General features: G+C 47.3%; 1 protein-coding gene across 2 annotated transcripts in view; it reads left to right on the forward strand.

Moving 5' to 3' along the window:
• LOC137614378 (26S proteasome regulatory subunit 10B) overlaps nt 1–14,078 on the forward strand; it is a 74,212-nt gene that overhangs the window by 9,714 nt on the left and 50,420 nt on the right. For both annotated transcript variants that reach the window (XM_068344167.1, XM_068344166.1), the window contains exon 3: nt 10,678–10,839. In XM_068344167.1, the coding sequence (XP_068200268.1) occupies nt 10,678–10,839 (162 nt within the window). The remainder of the gene's footprint in view (nt 1–10,677; nt 10,840–14,078) is intronic.

Raw genomic sequence — 14,078 nt, forward strand, 5'->3', positions numbered from 1 at the left:
TTATCCTGGCGCCAGTTGCTGCCCATCACCATGATACAATTGTGTAGGGTGGGAACAAACTGAACGAAGTAGTAGGGAGGGTCCATCAGGACGCCATGGCTATCTCACCCAAAAATAGATTTTTCGCTTCGCTCAAAATCCGTTTTTTGGGCTCAAGCCATGGCGTCCTGATGGAAGAGTACCAGAGAATCAATGTATCGTGGTAGATTTTCCCCCAGAGTTTAGTGCCTAGGCATTGACAAAACAGCAAAGTAATCTTAGGTAAGAACCATAGGAACGAGGTATCCTGCCCCCCATTGGTAGGAAGTTCCCATGGGCTATGCCGACGTCAAAGTGGTATTGAAGGGCTATTCATCTTGACAGAAGAACTTTTAAGAACTTAGAGATGAAGCAGAATGTTTGATATTTGTATAGGAACATTCTGAAGTAGGCCAGTGGTGGTTGGGCACTGTGTATAGAGTTCATCTCCTGATTATCAGAAGTAAGTATTCGTGTAGGAACCTTACTGAGACAAGGTGAATATAATTTAGGATTAGACATCTTAAATTCTTCATGACCATAAGAAAGGAGGAATAAATAAAACTATGACAGTATGTATTTCATAGTAAGTAGGAGCTGAAAGAGACGCATAAGTAATAAAATAGAAATTTTATTTCACAATGCAGAAATTAAATAATTTACAGCAAAAGTAAAGTTCATTTACAGTAATAATAATGTACATAGAAATAAAGGCTTGCTCATGAATCTGAAAAGGAATTTCAGGATTAGTAGGTACTCGTTCTCGAGGAACGCAAGTCTTTAAACAACACATCATGCTCAAGGCATGCGGCACTTGTGTGACACTATGACATTTCACCTGGGATAAGAACAGTTATAAAAGCACTAAGTGTTTTTAGACATCACTATGAATCACTCGAGGGTCAACATAGGCACCCGAAGAGTTAGAGTCCCAAGTAACTCACTGTTCTACGCAGAGTTAGGTGCAGGTTTCATAACACTACCTGCGGCTACCACAAAATGTTTGATTTCGTGCACTTGTTTCGCATAATGTTTAAAGAAAACTCGCGAGGACTTCCAGCCCGTAAAGTTTTTAAGGCTCTCAAAGTCCATGCTCTGAAAGAAGTTCAGAGAAGATGCCACTTTTCTAGGATCATGACCAGCGGGTGTACTGTTCGGATCCGCTCTGCGAATGAAGTAGGTGATTTTCGCTCTTAATTGTTTCAGTGACAGGTCGCTGCCCGATGTTTCTCCTTTGAAGAGTTGGCCTCCACCAAAGTTCGAAGTTCTGCGAAGATAGACCTTGAGACTCTCTACTGGACATAGAGAGACATCCTCCTTCAGGGGGCATATTCTCCAAGGGCCCCATCTTTTGGTGGGTAATTCATTTTTGGCGAGAAACGTCGGATCAGGGGAGAGGGTCACTTCTCCTGAATCAGCAAACAGGATGTGTCCCTCTTCTCTTGATAATGCCACTATTTCGCTGACTCGAGCTCCCGAGGCGAGAGCAAATAAAAATATAACTTTCTGAGTCAGATCCTTGAGGGGGCATGAATCATTGTCCAAGTTGGAGGCGAAATGGAGCACCTTGTCTAGTGACCAGGAGATCGGTTTCGGAGGGGGTGCTGGGCGTAGGCGAGCACATGCTTTTGGCAGTTTGTTAAAGATGTCGTTGGACAGATCAATTTGGAAAGCATATAGAATTGGTCTAGTCAAAGCTGATTTGCAGGTTGAAATCGTATTGGCTGCTAATCCTTGTCCATGAAGGTGAATGAAGAAGGACATACAGAAATCAATGGTGATTTCTTTAGGATTTTTTGCTTTAACAAAGGAGACCCATTTCCTCCAGGATGATTCATATTGCCGTCTCGTGGATTCGGTCTTGTATTCCTCTAGGAAGTCTAGACTTTTCTTCGAGATCCCAAACCTCTTCTTTGCGGCAAGGGAGAGAAAATCATGAGATGAAGGTCCTTGATTTTCGATGATGAAGCGAAGACAGTCGACTTCTGTACTTGTTGAGAGAGAACTGGGCCCGGGAGAGGGATCAGCTTGGGCTGCAGCTCCAGGACCAGGGGGGTACCAGTTGCTCCGGGGCCACTTGGGAGCCACTAGGGCCGCTGTCCCTTTGAAGGTTCTCAGTTTGGAGAGGACTTTCAACAGAAGGTTGGTGGGAGGGAACAGGTATATCTTGGACCATCTGTTCCAGTCCAGTGACATGGCGTCCACCGCTTCTGCTTTGGGGTCCTCGTACGGGGCTACGTACAGAGGAAGTTGATTGTTGTCGCTCGTTGCAAAGAGATCTATCTGAAGTTCTGGGACTTGATGAGAGATGAAGGAGAATGATCTTGCGTCTAGAGACCATTCCGACTCTATCGGGTTTGTCCGAGATAGAGCATCCGCTGTCACGTTGCGGAATCCTTGTAGGTGAACTGCAGACAGGTGCCACTTCTTCTTCTCCGCCAGACGGAAGATTGGGAGAAGCACCTGATTTATCTGGGGCGATCTTGAGCCTTGGCGATTGAGACAACGAACTACCACCGAGTTGTCTAGGGTTAGACGGATGTGGATCGAGGGCGGCGGGGATAACTTCTTCAGAGTAAGAAGGACCGCCATGGCCTCCAAGATGTTTATGTGGAACGTCTTGAATAGTGGAGACCAGGTCCCTTGAGCTTGTTTCAGGTGGGAGTGACCTCCCCAGCCCTCCAGTGAGGCATCCGTGTGGATGTTGAGTGATGGAGGAGGGTGTTGGAGAGGAATGGACCTTTTCAGGGCCTTTGCTTCCGACCACGGCTTTAGGAGGCGTCGAAGTCTGTTTGGAAGCCGTCTCTTGAGGTCTCTTCGAGCGATGGATGCCGATCGTCTCCAGACTCCCGCGGCATCCTTTAGCTGTGCACGAAGCACTGGGTTTGTCACTGAGGCGAATTGTAGAGAGCCTAGAACTCGTTCCTGCTGTCGTCTTGAAATGCGTTTGGATTTCAGTAGTCGCTTGACAGACCCTGCTATTTCCTTCCTTTTCTTCTGGGGGATGGAAAGGCGGTGTGACTGAAGATTCCAGTGGATTCCCAGCCACTGAAACTTCTGAGCTGGAGAGAGGCGAGATTTCTTCTCGTTGATCTTGAATCCCAGGTGTTCTAGGTACTGGGTAACTTCGGCGCAAGACTTTGCACACTCTTCGGGCGATGGAGCCCAGACTAGCCAGTCGTCGAGGTAGGCCATCACCTGGACGTTTTTTAGGCGGAGCTGTTGTACTATGGCATCCGCCAGCTTTGTGAAGATCCGAGGGGCCACATTGAGGCCGAATGGCATGGCCCGGAAGGCGTAGCTTTTTCTTTGGAGTCGAAATCCTAGGTAGGAGGAAGCATGATGGTTCATTGGAATGTGCCAATAGGCATCCGCCAGGTCTATAGAGACCGTGTAGGAACCTTGAGGCAGAAGGGTCCTTATTTGTTGAAGCGTCAGCATCTTGAATTTGTTGTTCTCTATGAACTTGTTGAGGGGGGATAAGTCCAGAATGACTCTGAGCTTGTCTGAGTCCTTCTTGGGAACGCAAAACAGTCTCCCTTGGAACCTGGTGGACTTTACCTTCCTTATCACCTTCTTGTTCAAGAGGTCTAGAACATATTCTTCCAGAATGGGGGTCGATTGTTGAAAGAACCGCTGGAAGATTGGGGGTGGTTGCGCCCAACTCCAGCCTAGACCGTTCTTGATGATGCTGTGTGCCCAGGGATCGAAGGTCCAGCGATCCTGGAATTGGCGGAGTCTTCCTCCCACCGGAAGCACTTCATTGCTTCTGGTGTCCCGAGGACTTGTTGCCTCGGCCGCTAGCTCCCTTTCCTCCTCTACCTCTGGAGGGACGACGAGAGGCGTCTCTGCTTGCACCCCTGGACGAGCCTCTACCTCTGGCATGAAAGGTAGTGGATGGCTGCTCAAAGGCAGGGGTGAAGACCGGTGACTGTGACAACACCGGTTGGGGGACCAATTGAAAGGTCTGCTGTGGTTGGGCAACCACTTGGGAGGTAGCGGGTCCCGGAAACTGACGTCGTTGTTGACGTTGCTGGGGTTTTGGCTTCTGAGGTTTCCTCTTAGGCTGAGGTCCATCGTCCTGAGAGGTTTTCCTTTTTCTGGACATGCCCCACTTGTGGAGAAGGTTCCTATTCTCCGTGGCGGCTCTGTCAGTTATTTCCTTGACAAGGTCAGAAGGAAACAGGTGCTTTCCCCAGATGTTGGAGGAAATCAGCCTCCGGGGTTCGTGTTTCACGGTGGCACCGACAAACACGAATTCACGACAGGCTCTACGAGCCTTTATGAAATGGTACAAGTCCTTCATTACTGTAAGTAAGTGGGATTTGGCTAGTACCATGTAGTGATCAGGTACTCTTGTGTCACAGGCCATAACTTCAAGTTGGACTTGATGAGAAAGAGATGCCGCAAGCCTCTCCTTCGTGTCTTGTTCCCGGCGAAGGAGGTGATCATTGAGCTTAGGGAGGTCTTCATTAAACTGACGTCCGGCGACGTCAGGATCGAGCCTACCCACGACGAAAGTATGTTGAACATCTTTCCATTGTCTAGTGTCAGGGGGTGTCACGATGGAGAAGGGTCTGCACTCCTCCAGTGCAGGGCAGGGTTTTCCTTCTTCCGCCGCTTTAAGGCATGCAGCTAAGGCCTTTTCCAAGAAAGGAAGAACCGCAGTGTCAGGTGCGACATATGTAGGATGCTTCTTGCTCAAGGCAGGAAGCTTAGAGCAGGTAAAGCCCCTGCTCTTAAATGCGGAGGCTAGTATAGCCTGGGCCTTTGCGAGATCGAACACTATCTCTTCTTTAGGTTCGGTCTCCTCCTTCGAGGCAGGTTCAGAACGGAGCCGGACGTAACAGTCCGGGTAGGCCTCGAAGCTTGGGAAGAACTCCACATCTTCCAACGGGACCGTGCCGATCTTGTCACTAACAAAGATCCTGCCGGTCGCAATAACCATATGCTCTGCATACCTCCACGGGTTGGCATGAGAGCAAGCTGGGAGATCCTTGACCGAAATCTTCTTCGGTTCTCTGGATCCAATCATTGACCTGATGGACTCCTGGTTCTCCTTCAGTCTGTCGTCCATGACAGCTCTAATCAGCTGGATCAGTTCTTGGGTAGAAGAGGAAGGATCCAGGGTCGAGGAGGTAGACGGAATGGACATTTCCGTCGGTGTAGGAGTAGGCGGAGGGATGGACGAGGGGGTAGCTCCAAGCTCCGACTCGGTGTATTCCACCTTGTCTTCGTCCTCTTCGGCTCCTTGAGCCATAAGCGTCTTCTCCGTGTCTTCCGAGACGTCTGAGATCTGTTCATCATCCTCGGAATCTAAACGACACTCGTGCATGGACTGAGCCATGACCACATCAGGTTCCACCGTAATTTGGACAGTGGGGATTGCTTCTTTTGGAACCACTGAGTCAGGGGAGGCCTTAGGGAACAACAGGGACCTCAGTTCTTCGGTGGCCAGGTACGGTCCAGTAGCATTTCTCTGAAAACCACGCACCCACTTGCGCAGCTTTTCACGAGCAATGTCTCTAACCTCCGCTGAGGGAGGGTTATGGAAGGCCTCAACTAGGTAGGCCTGGCAGACCGTACAATCCAGTGGATTCCAGAACTTCAAATCCCCTTTCTTGTCTGCACAAGGGGCGTGAGTCCTGCAAGCCGTATGCCCGTAAAACTGCGGGCGTTTCACAGCGCAGAAGGCGAAGTCACACTTCATCTGCTCCTCCTGTGGAAGAAAGAGAAAATGAGTATGGGGGAGTCATAGGAATGGCTCTTAAACTAAGTTAATATTAATCATTAATTTTAACTTAAAGAAGGTGTGATGCATAGAGAATGAAACAGTAAAGGAGAACACGCTCCATGCATCTCGCCCGGCTGGTTACCATAAGCTTGGTCCTGGGATAATCCAAATGACCGAGATCGTTGGATATAGTTTCCTAGGATTCCCATTATATTGGAACTCCATGGAAAGCCAAGGACAAGGTTGGGATCGAATTCATTCGGTTCCCAGTTAAGAGCCAGAAGGCCTCATTAAAGGTAACTGCTTCTGGCAACCAGCCGTGCTAAGATGCACATAGCATGCTGGAATTAGAAGAATGCAAAGAGACAGCATGATCACTAATAGAGCAGTACTAGGTACTGATCTTAAAAGCAAAGCAGCTTATCTATTTGCTATGTAGGGCTATCTTAGTCTTATGATAGCTACAGAGAGGGGGTGCAAGTATTCTTGACGCCTCCGGGGCATCCGGCAAGCCGCCGGCATGCCGGAGCTCGCTCCAGCATAGATTCTGGCATTAGAACAGACAATTTTCAAAAGTCAGTTAGATACCAGGATGGCGGCCGCCGGCACAACGGCGGCACGCCGGCAGGGAGCGGCGGCTCCGGCAGCCTGAGGATGCCAGGTTGGTGACTGGGATAAGGATGGTACAGGTAGTATCGGGTTGCCGGCAGTATATGCCGGCACTCCGGAGATCGACCGGCAAGCGGACGATTAGGTAGGAGTAGGAGAGCCGCCGGTAGTAGCCGGCGGCAGCCGGCAGTCCCTCGGTACACGGGGGGCTGGCGGCAAGGGTAGGGAAGTCACCAAGAGGGAGGCAGGTATTGCCGACAGTAGAGGCGGCAAGAGACCGGCACCCGGATAGATAGAGAGACAGGGGGAGGGGGGAAAGGATGCAGGAAGTACCGTCAGGGTTCCAGACATCCCTCCCCCTCCCTGAGGGGATGTACCCATGATAGAGACAGGCTCTAACATCCATAAGCAGGGGTCACTAGGGACCGGGAGCAGGTAGCCCAAGGGAGGGCTAGGGAACACCCAAGAGGGGGGGGGGGGGAGACTCCCCTATGCAGAACTACACTAGTAACTAACCTTATAGGACACTATGAAGGTATATGTACCAGAGCGGACTGCACAGGGAAGCTCGGGTAGCCCTACTCATCCACCCTAAGGAGGATTTGTAGGACAGGGGACAGATGAGTATAAACTAACCTAAGCATAGGCTAGGCTATACAAGAGATAGGTGGGGAGGGAGAAGAGAGAGGTCTTCCCAGGAAGGGTTTCTGTACCAGAGCGGCCACTAAGGGAAGGGAGGACACTCCCTAACCTATGATCAGGCTGATCGGCTAAAACGGTGCAAGAGTACAGTTTCAGCATGGAACAGAGAAACCTTCCTAACCCGACCTAGAGCAGGGCTAAAAGTCCTGAACTAGGCAAGGAAGAAGACATATCGCTATCGCAGGAAAGTCATAGACTATCCTAGCCATAGAGGTAGGCTAGCCTAACCTCACTCTCAGACGCAATCCTAAAGGGGGTTCATTCCTTTAGGGAGGACTGAGAGGCGATATAAATACTCTATTAGACAATTAATCCCTTTACTCAGAAAAGGGATCAAGGCTAAATAGAGGGAATGCCAAGGCAGGGGATGAAGGAAGCATATAGGGGTCCTAAGGTTAGGTTAGGCTAGAAAGAATCACTGACTAGCCTATCCCCTATATGGTCCCTGAAGGCGAAAACATTTGCATCACTAGTCAAAAGTATTGTAAAATAATAATGCCACTATCTTCATAACTTAGTCTAGGATCACTAATAAATCATGCATGAACACTTGTATGTAGGCTCCTGGCCTGGGGGCTATAGTAGCCGACTGGTATGAGGTCAATCGATGACCGATAAAAAGCGTCTAAACACGATATAAAAGTTCCTAGCTATGAAGACTAAATAAACTAATGTATTCGATTAGTATATAATGCCGGAAGCGTTGTTGTGGCTAACTAAATAAGACATGCAAAACAACAACGACGCCATAAAATGGCGGGTCCGGTAGGGGCACAGCTCTGCCACAAAACATCAATTATTTCGCAAAATAATATTTACTTTACGGCCAGAGCTTAATTAAACAATACTGGAACCTTGTACTCAACTTTCCAGAAGAAGGCGAGGCTGAAGGTAACGACATAGCGAAGATGCAAAGCGATAAAGTTAACACAAGGGAAAATCCGTCTAAGTAGGGCAGCTACTAAACAAAGGATAAAGACGCGCGTGACGTCATTAGAGCAATGGCGTCCGTTTGTTTACGTCTCGAGTATCAGTAGTAGCCACGAGTGAGATTAGCTGTGGAACGGCTCCCAGCTATTCTCAGCCCTTACACACCGAAGCATTAACTCTGTTCGGGGTGGAGATAGCTATGTGGCACGTTCAGACATGCGTGTCCCCTGTTGTATTACGATGTCTTAAAGGGAAACCTTTGAGATACTCGCTCCAGAAGTTAGAATTCTGTGATAACCTGTAGTTAAATTCTCTGGGAATATCTTAGTAGTCTTATACCCAAGGAAGCTACCAAACAGGAACCTTCCATCAGGACGCCATGGCTTGAGCCCAAAAATTTATTTTATAATCAAAATATCATTTTTTAGGTCATTCCTATTTGAATGATAATTTAGCTTATGTTTTATAAATTTGTGATGAATTTAGTGGTTTTTAAGAATTTAAGTATATGCATAGTTGTTTATGTGACGAATACTTTTATCATCAATTACGGTATATTATTTTGTCTTTGAGGCAGCATTATTATTTGTTCCTGCACGAATACAAACCATTAAGTATGACTTCAGCGAAGATGGCTTGGCCATTGAAATTTAACAAGGTAAGTTATAATTACCAACGGGTGGAGCCCACTAGACAATCAACAAGACTAGCAGGTATGATTTTGACTGCAAGCATTACACATGTAGTCTTGCTACCTCTCAAATTTAGCTGTAATATTCTTTCTTTATATTTTCGTTGTAAATGGAGAAATGCATAGACCTGTAGCTATATGGATAAACCTGGTAAGAAGTAGGGAAGCTTTGTCAAAACTGGCTGTAGATCCCCACAATGCCCTTTTTTTTATATATAACAAAGGACATGTGATGAGTGTAGGTCGTGGCTGCCTCTGCAGTATGTTGAGTTTGTTAGGAAAAAGAATAAGGCTAAGATAGAATCGGCATCAGCTATGGCAATGCCAAAACTGATGCCGAAGAAGTTTTATAGCTCCTTTTCATTCGACGTCACTCGACATACTGTCTCCTATCTTCTCTCCTCTCTTTTGGACACTAAAGGTACACTCTGTATCTCTCCTTGAGGATACTTAAGTTTTGAAGGGAGAATAATTGGCTCATGGTGGGGAAAAGAAACCTGCAATCAGTCTATCTGCTTTTAAGAGCAATAATACATTCTCTCATGTGATTGTGATATGGTAACGACACAACTGATATCTCGCTCACCATTACGCACCACAGAGGCTAAGATACTCTGTACTTTGTCAGTCTCTGGGGGCACAAGTTCCATAAGCAGTTTGTCTCTGAAGGGAAGGCCGATCATCGATCAGGCCCCCTTCATCCTCTTCAGGGTACTCTCACAGTTTCTATCTTGGACCGGATTGTACATACTCTGTGAGGAAAGAATTATTTCTTGAAGTGTTTCCTGCATGGGAGGAGGTGTCTTTGGTTTTCTATGCTCCAGTGACAACCAACTTTGGTCCAGCATCAACTGAGCCGGAGAATCCCGAGACTGAAGGCTTTTTGGCGTTCTTGCACTCATACGTGAGTGTAGTAAACTTAGAGAGGCTACCAAGGCTCCTGTGACAGTGGGTTCTACAGTAACTAATTAGCTTTTCAGCTCTCCTCAAGGAACAATGTTTTGAACATGCTCGCTTGGCCTTGGACAATGCGAATACTCAGATCACCAAGCCTGAGAATTTAATACTGTCCTATCTGGTTGAGCAAGATCCTGCCTCTCTCACTTTCAATAGTGAATATTGTTCATACCTGAGGGTGCAAACCTGTCTCCTTTTAGCATTGATCCTGCAGTGTCTGGATTTCTGGCAGGTTTGCTTGAAGGCACTGTCTACTATCATGGAATCTTCTTTTATAGCCAGACTCTAGGTGGCTTCCTGGATTGACTAGTGGTTCAGTGCAGTTTCCTATTTTGTTGGCAAAGTACAGTAAGTTGGTTCTGTCCGGTGAGATGGTGGTAACCTTCATGGCAAACCAGGTCAGCTAACCAATAGGCTAACTGGGTCCCTGTGCAGGAGGGATGCAGTTTCATGATTCTCCAGGCAAGTTGGTATAGAGGTGACATTTGATTTTAGGAATGCCTCACTTCTGAAGACTCTCTCTTTCCTCAGATGGACACAGAGGTAAGGGTGGAGAAGTGGAAGGCTAGCAATGACTCCCTTATCCACCAAACAGTTACCTTCAGGGGCCCTTCAGTGGTCCAGGTCCAACTAGTATTTAGTTTATTTGGACTTCTTCCCTCCTAAGGAGGATTCCCCTATTAAAGTATGATTGTTTGTATTTTTTTTAAAAGTAATGATATATTTTTCCCAGTTATGCAAACCTTAGTCATTTAGTTTACATTTCACCCATTAACCATCGTGCAAGTCCCAGGCCTTAGGTTGAAAGTGCTAGGCTTGCTGACTGATAGGTGGGTGTGGCTTACCTGCCACCTGGTGGTAGTTATAGTAATTACCTTGTTGAATTTTAATGGCTGTTCCAATTTTGTTGAAATATTACACATAAAAGACACATATTGCATGATTAGGAAACACAAATTTCTTTTAAAATTTGTTGTTTATATTTTCAATCAACATAAATTTACTCTTAAATACATGATTAATTTTATCTTTGTAGTCTGGTACTCGTGTGGCTTTGGATATGACAACTCTCACTATTATGAGATATTTACCCCGTGAAGTTGACCCCTTGGTTTATAACATGAGCCACGAAGATCCCGGTGATGTAACCTATAACCAGATTGGTGGTCTAGCTGAACAGATTAGAGAATTGAGAGAGGTAAGAGGAGATTTTCATGTAAATTTACAAGTACATTTTCCATTTTTGTATCTTTGGAATGGTACAGTTTTATGAACTTTTTGTTTTGGTTAATGTATTTCCAATGTTTTTTTTTTTGTAGGTCATTGTAGTTCTTTTATTGTTTAGTGTTATATTTTCTTGCTTCCTGTGTATTTCTTTATGTACCTTGGAGTTACCGGTATATTCACTGTTTTACCCTTTTCCCTGCCTTTTATCATCAGTGATCTTCTCCAGACTTTATTATGCCTCATGTACTTCTCTGCTTATGCCTTAGCTCTACTTTACTCAAATTTGACCTCAAAGAACCAATCACTTGGATAGAAAAAGTTATAACATGTCATAAACCCACCTTAATTCAATTGAAATTCTTTATTTTTAACTTGTATTCAAATCATTATATTATAGTTTACTTGATTAGATATGTTGAGTTGTATAATTTTTTGGAAAAATTTTATGAATTTTTTTTCTTTGGAAAGTGATGCAAAATTTGATGTGTTCTCTATGAAACTGACTCACTAATCTTTTTCAATTCCAAATGTTTGTAGCACATTTTGCAAAGGTACAATAATATCTTTCTATTGTCAAAATTAGTCATTGTTCCGTAACCGAAATACAAACCACGCTATTTACAAAGGGTATTACTTTTAGCGTAGCTGAAATGGCGAGCCATTAGAATTTAACGAGGGTGTATTACCCCCGCGCTAGTTAGCGGGGGGGTAGGGGAGTGGTAGCTAGCTACCCCTCCTCCCCCTCACACACAGGTGAATACTCACTTTCACTTTTGGCTCGGACTGTGACAGACGTCTCTGTCTTGGTCCTCGCTTGGCAGCCATTGTCTGTTTTGTCTTTACTTAATCGCTTACTTTTCATTTACTCAATATATATGTAAACATGTTTTCATGTTTGTATATATATTTGAGTATAGAAATAAGTAAGTTTCCTTTTCAGATGTGTGTGTGTAGTGTACTGTACGATATCTACGTGGAGGCCTCGGCAGTTAGGCCACCACGGCGTATTTTTATGGGTGGCGATCGAGTTTGACTTATGTCTTTCTCTCTCTCTCTCTCTCTTGAGGTCGTTCACCCTTTTACTACGTGTTACTACGCCCTTGTAGCCTAGCTTCCTTTCCGTGTGGGGGGTTGCTACGCCGTACGTTTGTCTCAATTAGTTATGAATCTAATTGTAGTTGTTTTTTGTTTTTCAGCTTGTAGAACGATTCCTTTCGGGGTTTTCGTTCTTTCTTTAGTGTTCATTCTTTTTTAAATTACATAATTACATAGTTACATAATTATAATTGTTATAATTCTGCTTTGGTTACAGCTCTCCTTCCGCGAGTGTAAGTGGTTGTGAGGGCACGTGCCTGTTGTGTAATTCTTGTTCCTTTCCCTCGGGATTCCTCTTCGGAGCCTTCCCGGGGGAATGAATGTGTACTAATATTATTTGTTTTATTTTTTTACAGTTACCGATCTAGTTCGTTTCTGTAATATAGCAACGGTGTGAGCTGTCTGGTTGAGTCCTGGGGATTCGGCTGTTGCTGCCTCCCCCCTTGTATTTTCGTCAGGGGCGTGTCTCCTTCGACTGGTGGTACTCCCTTGACGACGGACAGCTCTCCAGTTCATTTTAGAACACTCAGGAGGCTTGCCTCCTTGGGCGGATAACTTTCCTTCCGAGGGAAGTTTTTCCTGTCCAGGCTTGAGTTTTTCCCCTTTTGGGGGGTGCTTCTCTTGCCTTTTTTTCGTGCGACTATGCTCTTGGTGCTGAGCGGTTGCACCTGCAGTTTCGCTCAAGGGGCTGGACAACTGCAGGAGCTCCTCTTCGGAGGATTGCTCCTTTTAGGTCACTGGCTGACCAGTCTCTTCCACGAAGTGTTTCTCTTTCGTTCGCGAGAGAGTACACTCATAGAGACTCCTCTTCGGAGGTTTCTTCTGTTGCTGTTGCTGTCGGCCTCCCTCGCCGTAAGGCCCACCGTCCGCCTCGTCGTAAGGGCCTCTTATCTCCCTATAAGGGTGCTTGAGGCGCCTTTTTGGATCTCCGTTTGCAGCCTACAACTCCTTTTTCTCGATCTTCCGCCTTGGTGCAGATGGACAACAGTCTGATCTCGTCTTCCGACGGGCAACGGTCTTCCCGATGGACAACGGTCTTCCCGACGGACAGCGGTCTTCCGACGGACATCAGTCTCCCGGCGGACAACGATCCCTTCGGGGCAAAGGGTTGCCCCCACGGGGGTTCTTCCCTTGCGTGTCAGGGTTTCCCTGCGCGCCCTTCTGCTCATCAGCGCTCTCCTGTTCGTCAGCGCTTTCAAGATGATCTTCCCTGCGGTTCCTGTTGGTTCCAGTTACGCGCCCTGTGCGCCCACGTTCGCCCTCGCGATCTAGAACTTCGGTTCAGGTCGGGGTCAAGAACTCTTCTTCTTTACGCAGGCTTCCACGCGTAGCCTTCTGCTCGTCAGCGATCATCAGCTCGTCAGCGATCATCAGCTCGCCAGCAATCATCAGCTCGCCAGCGATCATCAGCTCGTCAGCGATCATCAGCCCGCCAGCGATCATCAGCCCGCCAGCGATCATCAGCTCGCCAGCGATCTCCGGATCGCCCACGTGTGTTACAGCCGGCACGCCAACGTTCTCCAACACTTCTGAAGGAACATGGTTCGCCAGCTACTAGCTCACCTGCGCATGCTGATCGCCATCGCGCGACCCTCAACTGCGGATGCTGATCGCCATCGCGCGACCCTCAACTGCGGATGCTGATCGCCATCGCGCGACCCTCAACTGCGGATGCTGATCGCCATCGCGCGACCCTCAACTGCGGATGCTGATCGCCATCGCGCGACCCTCAACTGCGGATGCTGATCGCCATCGCGCGACCCTCAACTGCGGATGCTGATCGCCATCGCGCGACCCTCAACTGCGGATGCTGATCGCCATCGCGCGACCCTCAACTGCGGATGCTGATCGCCATCGCGCGACCCTCAACTGCGGATGCTGATCGCCATCGCGCGACCCTCAACTGCGGATGCTGATCGCCATCGCGCGACCCTCAACTGCGGATGCAGATCGCCATCGCGCGACCCTCAACTGCGGATGCTGATCGCCATCGCGCGACCCTCAACTGCGGATGCTGATCGCCATCGCACGACCCTCAACTGCGGATGCTGATCGCCATCGCGCGACCGCACACCTGCGGATGCTGATCACCATCGCTCAACCCTGCGCATGCTG

The sequence above is a fragment of the Palaemon carinicauda genome, chromosome 20, assembly GCF_036898095.1.
Source record: "Palaemon carinicauda isolate YSFRI2023 chromosome 20, ASM3689809v2, whole genome shotgun sequence".
Classification (NCBI taxonomy): domain Eukaryota; kingdom Metazoa; phylum Arthropoda; class Malacostraca; order Decapoda; family Palaemonidae; genus Palaemon; species Palaemon carinicauda.